Consider the following 12,220-nt stretch of genomic DNA (forward strand, 5'->3'; position numbering starts at 1 on the left):
TCATCCTTTAGTATTATGTAATTTTATGTTATAAGATACTAGAAGTGTAATTATGAGTAAAAATGTAAACCGAAAGAGAGTAACATCCAATGCAAAATATCTGAGTACTGTTATAACATACTTAATGGTGTAGGAAGGAGGTGCAAAGTAGGAGTGTTTGGCTAGACGCGCAGATTTTACACTGAGAGATTGAAAATATTAGGAGTTGCTTTTAGCAGCTCCCGTGCTGCCAAAGACAGCTCAATCTACGTTGTACTGGGGCATATTCTCCCCCCCCCCAAACTTTAATACGATATAATTTCCAATTGCTATATAAGTCGAATATGTGAAACTGGGGTTGCTGTAGCACCCCCGTTTCGACGCCTCTGATACTCTCCAGTCTAGTGAATTAATTTATTGAAATTATTTTAAAATTATAAGTCGGTTATTTATAAAATTAAATTATATCTGGCCTAAACTTTTTAATTTTCGTTATTAACACTGGTAAAGGCGTCACCATAATCACACAGAACTTACCAGCGTACTTGCTGACACCAGGAGTTACTGTCATTTTTTCTATAACCGTATTTGTAGTTTTTATATATCTCCCTGCACTAAATCCGTTCTTTTGTACTCATGCAAGAGTATTAGAGTGGTACAAAATTTGGCGCGAAATAATTTCTTAACTAGGTAAATGCAATTTTCAGTTAATTATGTTTATGGTAAGACTATCTGGAACGGATTTAATAACTAAAAGATATCAACATATATAATTTTTATCTTAATTGTTTATTAAGTGTTGCTGTCCCCGCCTTCTTAAGCGTTAGGTCCCTACTCTCCTTTAACTGAGGCAGAGCATTTTTATCAGTAAATTTCCCCTCTTTTGTTCTTACCTACAAATTGCGGTTCAAAACATAACATTTTTTATTCACAGCTAGTACTTGTTTAATATTATTATTTTTTACAAGTTTACAAGATTCGTATATTTGTTTCACAACGCCTTAATAAACTTTCTGTTCGATTTGTTTGTTTATAATTAAGTACAAAGGGGCTATCTGTGCTCTGCCCACCACGGAAATCGAAACACGGTTTCTAGCGTTGTAAGTCCGCAGACATGCCGCTGTGCCACTGGGGGGCTTCTGTTCGAAATGAGTCCTCCTGTGGGGAAACGGTAACTTCAAGTACTTGCAACGCTAAAATCTGGGGCTCGATTCCCCGCGGTGGACACAGCATATAGCCTAAAATACTCTAAAACAAACAAAACAAACTTTGAAATGATATGATGTGCAGCAGAAAGTTTCCGTTTTAAACCGTAAGTTTCTTTCACCCTGTTTTTTTTTTTTTTTCCTGAGAATTAATAGAGGTTTCGCTATCTACCAAAAAATATTTGTATGTTTAAGCGTAAAAATAAAATGTTGTTGGTGTTGTTTTATTCATATACCAATAATCAGGTAAATGTATTTCGTTTGCTATCTAATTATTTCCATAGGAATAATCAATGTAAGTTTGTTTGTTTTTTAAAAAATGTTAAGTATTGCAGTGTTTTTCTAACTGAAACCGGTCTGACATGGCCTGGTGGTTGTTAGGGGATTCAATAAGCAATCTCTGCGGTCCGCGGGTTCGAATTCCGGGACTGAACGTGCTCGTCCTTTCAGTCGTGATGACGTTATATTGTGACGATCAATCCCACTATTCGTCCCCCCCACCTGCGGTGTACAGAGTGTAGTTAGTCTATTGTATAGCTTTGCACTAAGAAAACATTACCATCAAAATCATCCCACTATTCTTTGGTAAAGAGTAGCCTAGAGTTGGCGGTAAGTGTTGTTGATTTGCTTTCTTCTAATCTATCGCTTCAACAGTTAGGGACTGTAAGCGCAGATGGCCCTCGAGTAAATAAGCCAAAGCCTTGCTAAAGAAGTGTAAATTATATAAAGCAGTAACTGAATTGATCGATATCTTTTATCCCATTTATCCACTTTTCTTTAGAGCCGTCTCTATTCTACACGTTCTGCGTATACATCTTACTCTTTAAATACGTGAAATGTAAAGTACGCGAAAAGATTGAAGATGTGCTTAACATGCCGTATTTATGCAGTTGCTGAGTTTTTAATTAAATCTAACTGATTATAACAATTTCATCTAGAAGAGAATGCGATTTTTAACACTCCTAACGCAACAAATAAATAGCAAAATGTTCATATATATTTTTTTTTAAACATTATCTTTACATTAGGAATACGTTTTATCGAGCTTGGTTAACATCAAGTAACGCGAAAGTCACGCAGCGCGAGAACACACGTTATGTCTTTGTTTCTTGGATCAATAATAACCAGTGTATTTTTGAAAGCAATAAAATTGACTTTAAAAAGTTTTCTCTGTAAAAGTAAACTTCGAGTCATGTTTTGTTAAACTCGGAAGATCAGGTATTTCGTATGCTTTCCAGTTGGCCAGTTTCAATCGAGATAAGTACTTACAAAATCGACCAATCGAAAAACAACTCTATAGGGCCGCTTGTTTCTGCCCCTAGAGGGATAAGAAGCCAAATAAGGCGAGTATAGTTCCCGAAGGATGGTAGAATACCACTTCTCGGAGCTTGTAAATCGATATGAGTGTGTCAATCTGTCAAAGCAACATTAAGACAGAGCTTATCGGGTAGACAGGAGCCAGTGCCCGGCGGCAGGGATATATGTGGTTGGTCTCTTTGAATCGCTCACTGATCCACGTTTTTGCCACGTTAACAACTCGCTTATCTCGTCCGTTGGGCGGTAGTATAGTAAATCAACGGAGACAAGAAGGACGTGCCTAACTTACTCATAATTTTTCATAGCTTTGAGCGTGCCTTATCTTATTTATAATACGCTTTCAGCTATTATAATATTTCCCTTTATTTATAATGTTTATTTCATATATTCTCTTCCGAGCAAATACGAATCACTTTCAAGCAATATGATACGTATTGCTACAACAGAATATGTTATTCCGTGTGAACACACAAGACTTTCCAGTTACATGTACGTATAATCAAAACGGGTGGTTTTCAAACTGAATAAAGTACACCAGCATTTTTTTTTCTGCAGGCCGAGGTTAACAGAGTGAAGCTAGCATATAAAATACGATACATAAAAATAATTAGTAAGATTATTATCAGTATTTTTTTTTTTATCTATGTCAATTATTTTCTATCCATACCACTGGTTAAAATTTTACCTGTTTTTAAGTGTAGTGGGAAGGTAGATGTTGGTTTTTGTACTTCATTTGTTGAAATTTCAAGTGAGTAGTCATTATAAAACCATTTATGTAAAAAAAATAACATGATTACAAATCAAAAGTTGGATTATATCACTAACTATTGTATATAACGTGTTTAAACGAAAAACATAAAGTATAACTTGAATGCTTTGTATTATACATCTATGAAAAATTTTTTTAGACATTGGCTTTCTTTTTTTGCTGTATTTAGTAATGAAAGAAACATAAGATTGACTTAAAAGTTATTTTTACAGCCATTTATGTGTGTTACTGAAAATACAAAAATTTTGGATATGTATTGACTTACATTTGTTTTTCTCCTGAAGTATTCTGCAGAAATAAAAAATAGTTCTGAATATTAGCTTGAAATATACATACCTCTTTAGGTCACTTGTTTTTCCCAAATACATGTTTGAGAAGAACAAAAATATATATATTATTTTATTCTTTAAAAACAGGTGGGTTTCAGAAATCTATCTTGTTTCAAAAGTTGCTTTTCTGTCAACTGATGATACTGTTCTTTCTTCTATAAGAGCAAGAAAGATGTGTTAATGGTCAATGTCAGATGGTACTACAGACTTTGTGAAGTTCCAGAAACTGTGTATCAGTTACTAGTTCAGGACAGGAATAATGAAAATTGTAAGTTTACAACTATCAACATTTAGTGTTCATTTGTGTGTAGATTTATATATATATGTGTGTGTATCTATACATTAAAGACATAATATGTTTCTAAGCTTATTTTGTTCAGCTTACTGAACCAGATCATCTCTAACTGTTCTGCATAGGGTTAATCACTCTTTATAAAAATAATTTAGATGTCCTAGCACAATGGCTGGTCACCACAGATGGGGAGCCATGGGCGACATGTGTTAGTACATGTACATATTTGATTCACAATAAATTCTTGACATTAAACAGTGCAATATTAAGAAGGTTAAACTTCTAGATAATCATACCGTAAGGCTGTTAAATGATACAGAACTGAAAGCAAAACAAATATTTTGAAGAAAAGATCATTCAGTGTTCTCCAATTCAAAACAATACCATCATTCACAAAGCCACTCTTTTGAGATCGGACGTATCTTATGGTACCGTTAACATGTAAACAAGGAGTTGAAGTTGATCAAGGCTCACAAACTAAAAGTACACAAATGTGCCTGACATACCTCAAATTAATGACTGCTGTTTTCTTTAGAAAGATAGCTGAAGAAGCTGGAATCTCATTTCACCACAACATACCTGTCAAGTCTTCAGATGTAGCTTCAACGGGCTTCTGTGCCTTTGGTCAACCTAAACGTAGTGTATGTAAAGTTGAGGGGGAAACTTTGTCCCCACAAAGTGTGATTAACTCTCAGCATGCTCATATCAAAACAAGTGTAAATATTTTAGCTTTTCTCAGAACAACTTAAATTATGTAACCAGATATCATCTTGGTAGCCTTTCTCTAGATACTTTCCAACACGTCAATATCCTATCTTCAATAAAGAAACCATAACTGTATATAGTAAATAAATGAAATCTAAGCAGCATGTCATGAAAAATGGCAACAATAATTCTCACCTTAAATTCTAAATCTTTATAAATAGTCAGAAATCTCAGTGGTGATACATGTATATATACTTTGTCACCATAACCAGAAGTTTATACAAATGCTTCAGACTGTTTTCAACAGTCTTGCCAGATCCTTAAGTAACTTTTTATCATTCACAAAGGGAAGCTTAAAAATATTTGTTCTCAGACATGTTATCCTGTGATAATAGGTTTTTCATAGTCATTCTTAGCATATATAATAGTTTTTTTTTTAGCCTTCATTTGTTTACATATTTACATCTCAATAATATCTGTTCCATCAATAAATTTTATTATTTTGAAATCCTGAAATTTTTTGGGAGCAAACATCCTCGTTTATTTAATCACCCAATTAAGAAATATATCTTTACTTCTAATAATTCTTTAACTGTCTTTTAAGTTATTTCTAATTAAGCTATTCATCCAGTCCTTCTTTTTAGCATCCTCTGTAATTTCAGAGAGTTAGCCTTTCTGAACTGGATAGCTCTATAGTTAACTCAACAATAGATTTCCCTTGTAACATCACGTTGTGATCTCCAGTACTTTAAGGGTTCACGTAATCTAACCAAGTTATTCTCACCATAAACTAGAGACATTCCAGTGAAGAATCTTCTAAAGTTATACCATAAACTAGAGACATTCCAGTGAAGAATCTTCTAAAGTTATACCATAAACTAGAGACATTCCAGTGAAGAATCTTCTAAAGTTATACCATAAACTAGAGACATTCCAGTGAAGAATCTTCTAAAGTTATACCATAAACTAGAGACATTCCAGTGAAGAATCTTCTAAAGTTATACCATAAACTAGAGACATTCCAGTGAAGAATCTTCTAAAGTTATACCATAAATTAGAGACATTCCAGTGAAGAATCTTCTAAAGTTATACCATAAACTAGAGACATTCTAGTGAAGAATCTTCTAAAATTATACTTCTAAACATTGATTCTCTGATGATAAAAGTAACCCCAAATCCATTAAAACAAACTGTCCATGCATGTTCCTCTTTATGTTAGTAAAGTGTTAGAAGAAAATTAGTAAAAAACAATAAACAGGTTTATTGTGTAACTCAACAATAGGTTTCTACAAGTTTCAACATAATAAAGTAAGCCACATCTTAGCTAGAAAATAAAACTAACAAAATTAAAAACAATTTATTCTGCAAAGATATCAGTTATAACGTTAATTATTATGGAAAGAAAAAATGATGTCAAATTTAGAATGAATTTACAATTAATTTCTTTTAGACAATTGTTCATTGATGCATTTTCAAAAGTGCTTTTATCCTTCTTAAAAAAAAAAAACATAACAAAAGTAATATAATAACTAAGCAGTTGGTTTATTTGAATGAATTCTCAGAATATCATTAGCTTTAAAGTATTCTAAATGTTTTTTGAATATCATCATAGCTACCAAATTAGAATACTTATTACTCTGTAAAGAATTTGATTTTGTTTGTTTATTTGTTTGAAAGATGGAGAACTTTATTTTCCATATTAAATATATTCAATAATGTTTATGGGTTATAATAACAGTTCTTAGATTTATCTCTTGCAGGGCTTGAACCAAGGTACTGTTCCAACCACCTTGGTTACTAGATATAAACACAACATAAAATTTAAAGACAATAAGGACCAATTAAACTGAACTTAAAAACTAACATAAGAAAAACAAAAGTGAGAGCCAGCCCTTATCATTCACATGTTTATCAAACCTTCCCTTTATTTATTGCATCCACCACATCTGAAGCCAACCCATTACGAAGGGCAACTATACTGTTAGAAAATTAAAGCTGTTTTAGATGAAGATGACCCCTATTCTGTCAAAATTTAAATTTGTGTCCAATAGTCGTACCATTCTGACCATCAAGTACAGAAGAAAACATCAACACAATTAGTTCCCAACTCTCCATATGGATTTGGTCAATTTGACCAATCTTGCAACCATCATGTAACCATTAAACTATACATACTATGATTTTTAATGTAATAAGAGTATTTTCACAAAATTTGGTAAGCCCTTAAGTAAACATTAAAAAAGTTTTTTGTACACCAAAATATCAATATTTTAATAATTTTTACTAAACATTTGTCTGTGGATTTATAGATTTGGAGTCTGACTAGTCTGAGTGCAAAGTGATTTTCATGTTAAGATTAAAAATACCTTCTTTCTTATTACAGTTTTCAAATCACATTTGCATAACCTCTAGAACCATCGAAATTAATCTTTTTTTTTCTTTCAGTAAAACTTTATATTTTATCTGCTATTTTCTTGACCCTAACAGTATATGGGCTTGGTTCATTTGGCCAACCCTATAACACAGAAAATATGAAATAAATCTAACCCATCCATTTTTTTTTTAATATTTTTCTAGAATGACTGTAGAAAATTGCTGTTGCTAGTAGAAAAACCGCCCTATGGGCAGCTGTTTGTGTTAGTAATTACTATTAATAGTATTCATAGTTCATTGAAAAAAAAATGTAGAAAAAATTAACATTTTCTAAACATAGATTTTTCTGGGAAGTACTACATGGGGAAAACTGTTCAGATTGTGCTGATATAAACTGTAATGTTTTTATATATTAAAAGTGCTAACCTTTATTGAAAAAATATCAGTTTTTTTTAAGAACTCCATTATTTTAGTACTATATTATTTACAAATTACATCAATAATGATATAATCAAACCCTCATGTACAATCCTAGTGAAAGTCGTGTTCTCGTCATGAGTAGAATACTTTTGTTTAAAATTGTGTGCTGTGATAAAGAAATGATTGTTGCACTTATCACAGTTATTTTTCTAACTGTCTGAATCTTGAATACCCAAAGTGTGGAATTTTTTTAAGGATTTTTGTTTGTGGTGCTATTCAGTCAATGGTACTGCATTGTATTTATTATTTCGGTCACGTACATAGATACATACATACACCTTATGTCCATTATAGTAAGATATATTCTAAACAGGCTTTTATTTTATTGTTTTTTGAATTATGTCTTAACTACTAAACTTGTGTAACAAGCTAAAAATCACCCAGCAGATACATAGTTTAAGTTATAGTATTGAATTATGTATTACGTGAGTTTCTCATGTGCATACTTCACGGAAAAATTAACTTATTTTTATTTAATTTTTTTTCATTTATGTTTTATTATCTAACCTAATAAATTTCGAAGTTTAAATGTTTAGGTACTTTTATAAGAAAAAATAAAGAATATACAGTAAAACCAATAAATTTAATAAATATATGTAGGTTTTGTACATTTTAGCAGTTAAAAACTTGAAGTCTCAATGAAAGTTTACCCTACTTTTTACTAGGGTTAGCATTTTATTTAATTTTTATTTATTTCAAATATTCAACATAGAACACAAAATAATAACATGTAAAGCATACAATATCCTATAACCCTTATAATTTAAAATTTATCTGGCTTCCTAGCTAAGCTACGAGTTTGTTAAATAATTCTTTTGGCTGTTCAAGCTGAACTCGTCGATAGAAACTTTGAATCTGTACACGAAATAATTCAAAAGGTGTCACAAGAACAAATTAACATTACATCTAAATCAGCAAATTAGAATTTTCTCTTTCTGTTGGTTATAAATAATGTAATAAACATTAGAGAGAATTACTAACATTGTTTTGAAGGACAGTATGTAATAGGAGGACATGGTATATGGGTTGGACTTTCTGGTTTATATCTTGGGTAAAACAAGATGATTGGAGACTATAAAATTAGATTATATCTTAGCAATATCAATAAGTTTGTAATTTGCATTAAAATTTAGAAGCTGAAATAGGGTTGGAAAGATTATCTAAATTGTGCAGATCGGAGGAAATGAGGGTCACATGATACAGAAAAGTGAAGCTTGAAATTTTTTTAAATATTACCTTTTGAAATAAAGAAATTAAATCTTACATAATATTAGAATTTTGATTTACTAGTATTTTGTGATGCCAATATATTGAATATAAAATAGTTAATTAAATTTTGAATGCAACTCTGTAAAAAGATCATGACATCTGCACTTTTGCCTACCCATATCCAGAGGGTTAACCTATCATTTTTTAACAACCTTTTCATCCCAAGTATAATCTTAGTAGCCCTCCTTTGAACCCTTTCCAACAATTCAATGCCCTTCCTAATATAAGAAGCGCAAGAGTGGACACAATACTCCAAATTTATCCTAACCAGTGACCTATGCAAGGAGACTATGATCTCTTTAAATTTGAATTCACTATTTCTACATCTTCAAATCCAGTTTGTCATACCACTCGTAACAGCACACTGGTTGGATGGCGTAAGAGACTGATCAACCATTACACCAAAATTCTGTTTGTCCACAACACTGTTAAGGTTTGTTCCCATCAAAATTATATTTACAATTCATATTATGATAACACACATGCATACTTTGCATTTATTGTAATTAAAAACTGTTCACCAAATGATATAAATTATCTTGTAAAGCAGTAGCTTTCTTCTCACAGCCAGTGGCAGCAAGACTTTAATATTATCAGCAAACTTATTTATTGACATACCTTCATATATGTCATTGATGTGAAACTAAAACAGTGCTGAAATACCCCACTTGTGATGTTTCCAGCTTGGCTGAATTCCACTTATAAAAATCCTCTGCTTTTTTTTTCATCCAGCTAGTTTTCTATCCAATGAACAAAGTATAAATATCATTTTTTCAACAAGTTTTTTTTTTTCTGAAAATCCAGATACACCAAATTCACACTGTTAGCCCCCCCCCCCCTCTACATAACCAATAACTTCATCAAAGGAATGTCAAAAGATTAGTAAGACAGTATTTTCTGCTGGTGAAACCATGATGACTATCCAACAAAATTTTAAACTCATTAAATGACTTTGCAAAGCATCTTTTATCAGAATTTCAAAAACTTTTCTCACCACTGGTGTAAGACTGATAGCTCTGTAATTTTTTTATTACTTCTCTTTAAAAGAGCAGTGACATTAGCCAATTTACGGTTCTCTGGCACCTGCCCATTATTCAAGGACTGACAAAAAATAGCAGCAAGTGGCTCACGTATCCAATCCTTAACCTTCTTCAGAACCCTTGAGTAAATATTAGCTAAGTAAAAAAAAACAACTTAGATTATAAACATATTTGGTTTATAATTAATAGAGTGTTTTACTTATATAAAATATAACTTTTTTATAATATAATTTTTTTTTATGTTTCTTTTCCAGATTCGGGAAAGGACCTTGTTACCCACAATCCTTTAGTCAAAACAAGAGAACTTTTCATTTCTGATGCAACTGATTGTCATCCTGTTTCTACACTAAGGTGATAGATATTGTTCATTTTACTAGTCAGGTCATCATTGTTAAATGTTCTATTTGTGTTTGTACTGTTGGAATGTGAAACAGATTAGCATATATTGTGTAAGAGAATCCTTATAACCAGCTGAATACAATAATAGTCTTAACCAATGTCAGATTTCACGAGTTCTGCAAGAAAGAAAAAAAGTTTACGATGGAGATTGCTATACAGTGATAATTATATATCTTTATTAGATCTATAAATGAAAAGTATACCTTTTTTATGTATTGTTTTTTAAATTCACTTGTGATAATGTCTCTGTTAATTGAAGCATTTAGTTTTGTATTGGTTTGAGTTAAAATGTTTTAAAAATTTGGTTTTAAATGTTGAAAAGTTAATTAAATTCTGAAATTGATACTTAAAGAAAAGTGTACATTAAATATAAGTACAAAAACAAAAAATTGTGGTAAATGGTGATAATTATTTTCTTTTTCCTGTTTTTCCAGAGGACACTGCAAGGTTCAGCATTACTCAGATATATTTTCTGCCAAAGACTTTTTACCCAAACAAGACTTCTTTTTTTACATTCTTGGGTACAACCCTGAGACTCGCAGGCTGGCTAGTACTCAAGGTGAGATCCGTGTTGGCCCAAGCCACCAGGCTCGGCTGCCTATGTGCCGGCCTAACCTCCCACCCCACGAGATGCCTGAAAAGTGTGAGTCTTTAGAGGAGCTGCGGTGGTCACCTGGTGTTCCTGACTGTGACTTGATGATGTATCTTCGTGCTGCTAGGTAAGAGGGATACTGTTTGTCCTAAAAAGAAGGGGAAAGATAAAGTGGTATTTTTCTAACTTTATCAACTTTCTTATCAATCACGTGCTAGATTAAAAACACTGATATTTGATACAAGCAAATTATTGATTTATGATAAAATGTAAAAGAAACAAACTAACGGTGCAACCAGAGTCAGACAGTCCATTAATTTGAATGAAGATCTTGAATAAATTTGTTAATTTTACCATGGTCATTAAAAGGACAAGCGGATTTTTATATAAACAAGTTTGAGAGAGTTAATAGCCTGCCAGAGTGATGCATCATCATGGCTTTTTTTTTAACTGTTCACATAAAGTTTAGATTAAATATGAATATTTTACTGACAGGCTAACCTTTCCATCAAAAAAACACAGATTTAAATATTACAAGTGCCATCCTACTCAAATAAAGTGGCTAAAAATAGTCTAAGTAACAAAATTTGGATCCACAAAGGACAGTAATGAAGGATTCAGTGTATTTTAATTTATCTTCATATATCAAAACTTATAAAATCAGCCTCGTGATGATATGTTGTGACAAGTATAATGAGACATCACTTTGGTTTTGCTTCATTACCAGACACCACTTGCAGTATACTCACACATTCTTTTTAACTCTTAATATACACGAAGAAAAACAACACCTTATTTTTTTTTATGTCTCGTATAAAACCGTTGTCATTATATCTTATCTCCTTTATAGAAGCATGGCAGCTTTTGCAGGCATGTGCGATGGAGGATCAGCAGAAGATGGTTGCCTAGCAGCATCAAGGGATGATACTACCATTAATGCTATGGACCTAGTGAGTATTAAGAAAGAAATAAAACTGGACCTGAATACAGATATTATATTCACATTTTTATGGTATTAAATTATGGGATGTATGTTTGTACACAATTCAAATATATATAAATGAGCACATGCATCATTCTTAATGCTAGTTGAATATGTAACTATGTTCTCATTTCATTTGTTAAATTTTTTATGGGAACTAATTATATTTATACATACACACACATGTACGTATGGATATACTTGATTTTTTTCTTTTTCTTAAGTTAAGCAGCATATCTAGACAAATGGAAGACAACACAGGTTTTTGTAGAACTTTTGTTAATAATATATCAAATCAGTTTCTTTTTAGCTTTTTCATGCTATTCTTGAGAAGAACACCTAGTGACATTAATAATGAAAATAAATTAAAGTTCCAGTGTAAATATAATATAGCCTTTTGTATACATCTTTGATTTATTTTAACATAAAATAAATCAAAGATGTATACAAAAGGCTATATTATATTTACTAAATATAATATAGCCTTTT

At 31.6% G+C, this 12,220-nt stretch overlaps 1 protein-coding gene across 2 annotated transcripts in view; it reads left to right on the forward strand.

Annotated features, from left to right (window-relative positions):
- Positions 1-12,220, forward strand: part of LOC106459096 (arginine-glutamic acid dipeptide repeats protein-like) — a 43,899-nt gene that overhangs the window by 3,819 nt on the left and 27,860 nt on the right. For both annotated transcript variants that reach the window (XM_022385515.1, XM_013918682.2), the window contains exons 3-7: positions 918-928; positions 3,752-3,867; positions 10,013-10,109; positions 10,592-10,876; positions 11,600-11,699. In XM_022385515.1, the coding sequence (XP_022241223.1) occupies positions 918-928; positions 3,752-3,867; positions 10,013-10,109; positions 10,592-10,876; positions 11,600-11,699 (609 nt within the window). The remainder of the gene's footprint in view (positions 1-917; positions 929-3,751; positions 3,868-10,012; positions 10,110-10,591; positions 10,877-11,599; positions 11,700-12,220) is intronic.

Source organism: Limulus polyphemus, unplaced genomic scaffold (genome assembly GCF_000517525.1).
Source record: "Limulus polyphemus unplaced genomic scaffold, Limulus_polyphemus-2.1.2 Scaffold559, whole genome shotgun sequence".
In the NCBI taxonomy this organism is placed as follows: domain Eukaryota; kingdom Metazoa; phylum Arthropoda; class Merostomata; order Xiphosura; family Limulidae; genus Limulus; species Limulus polyphemus.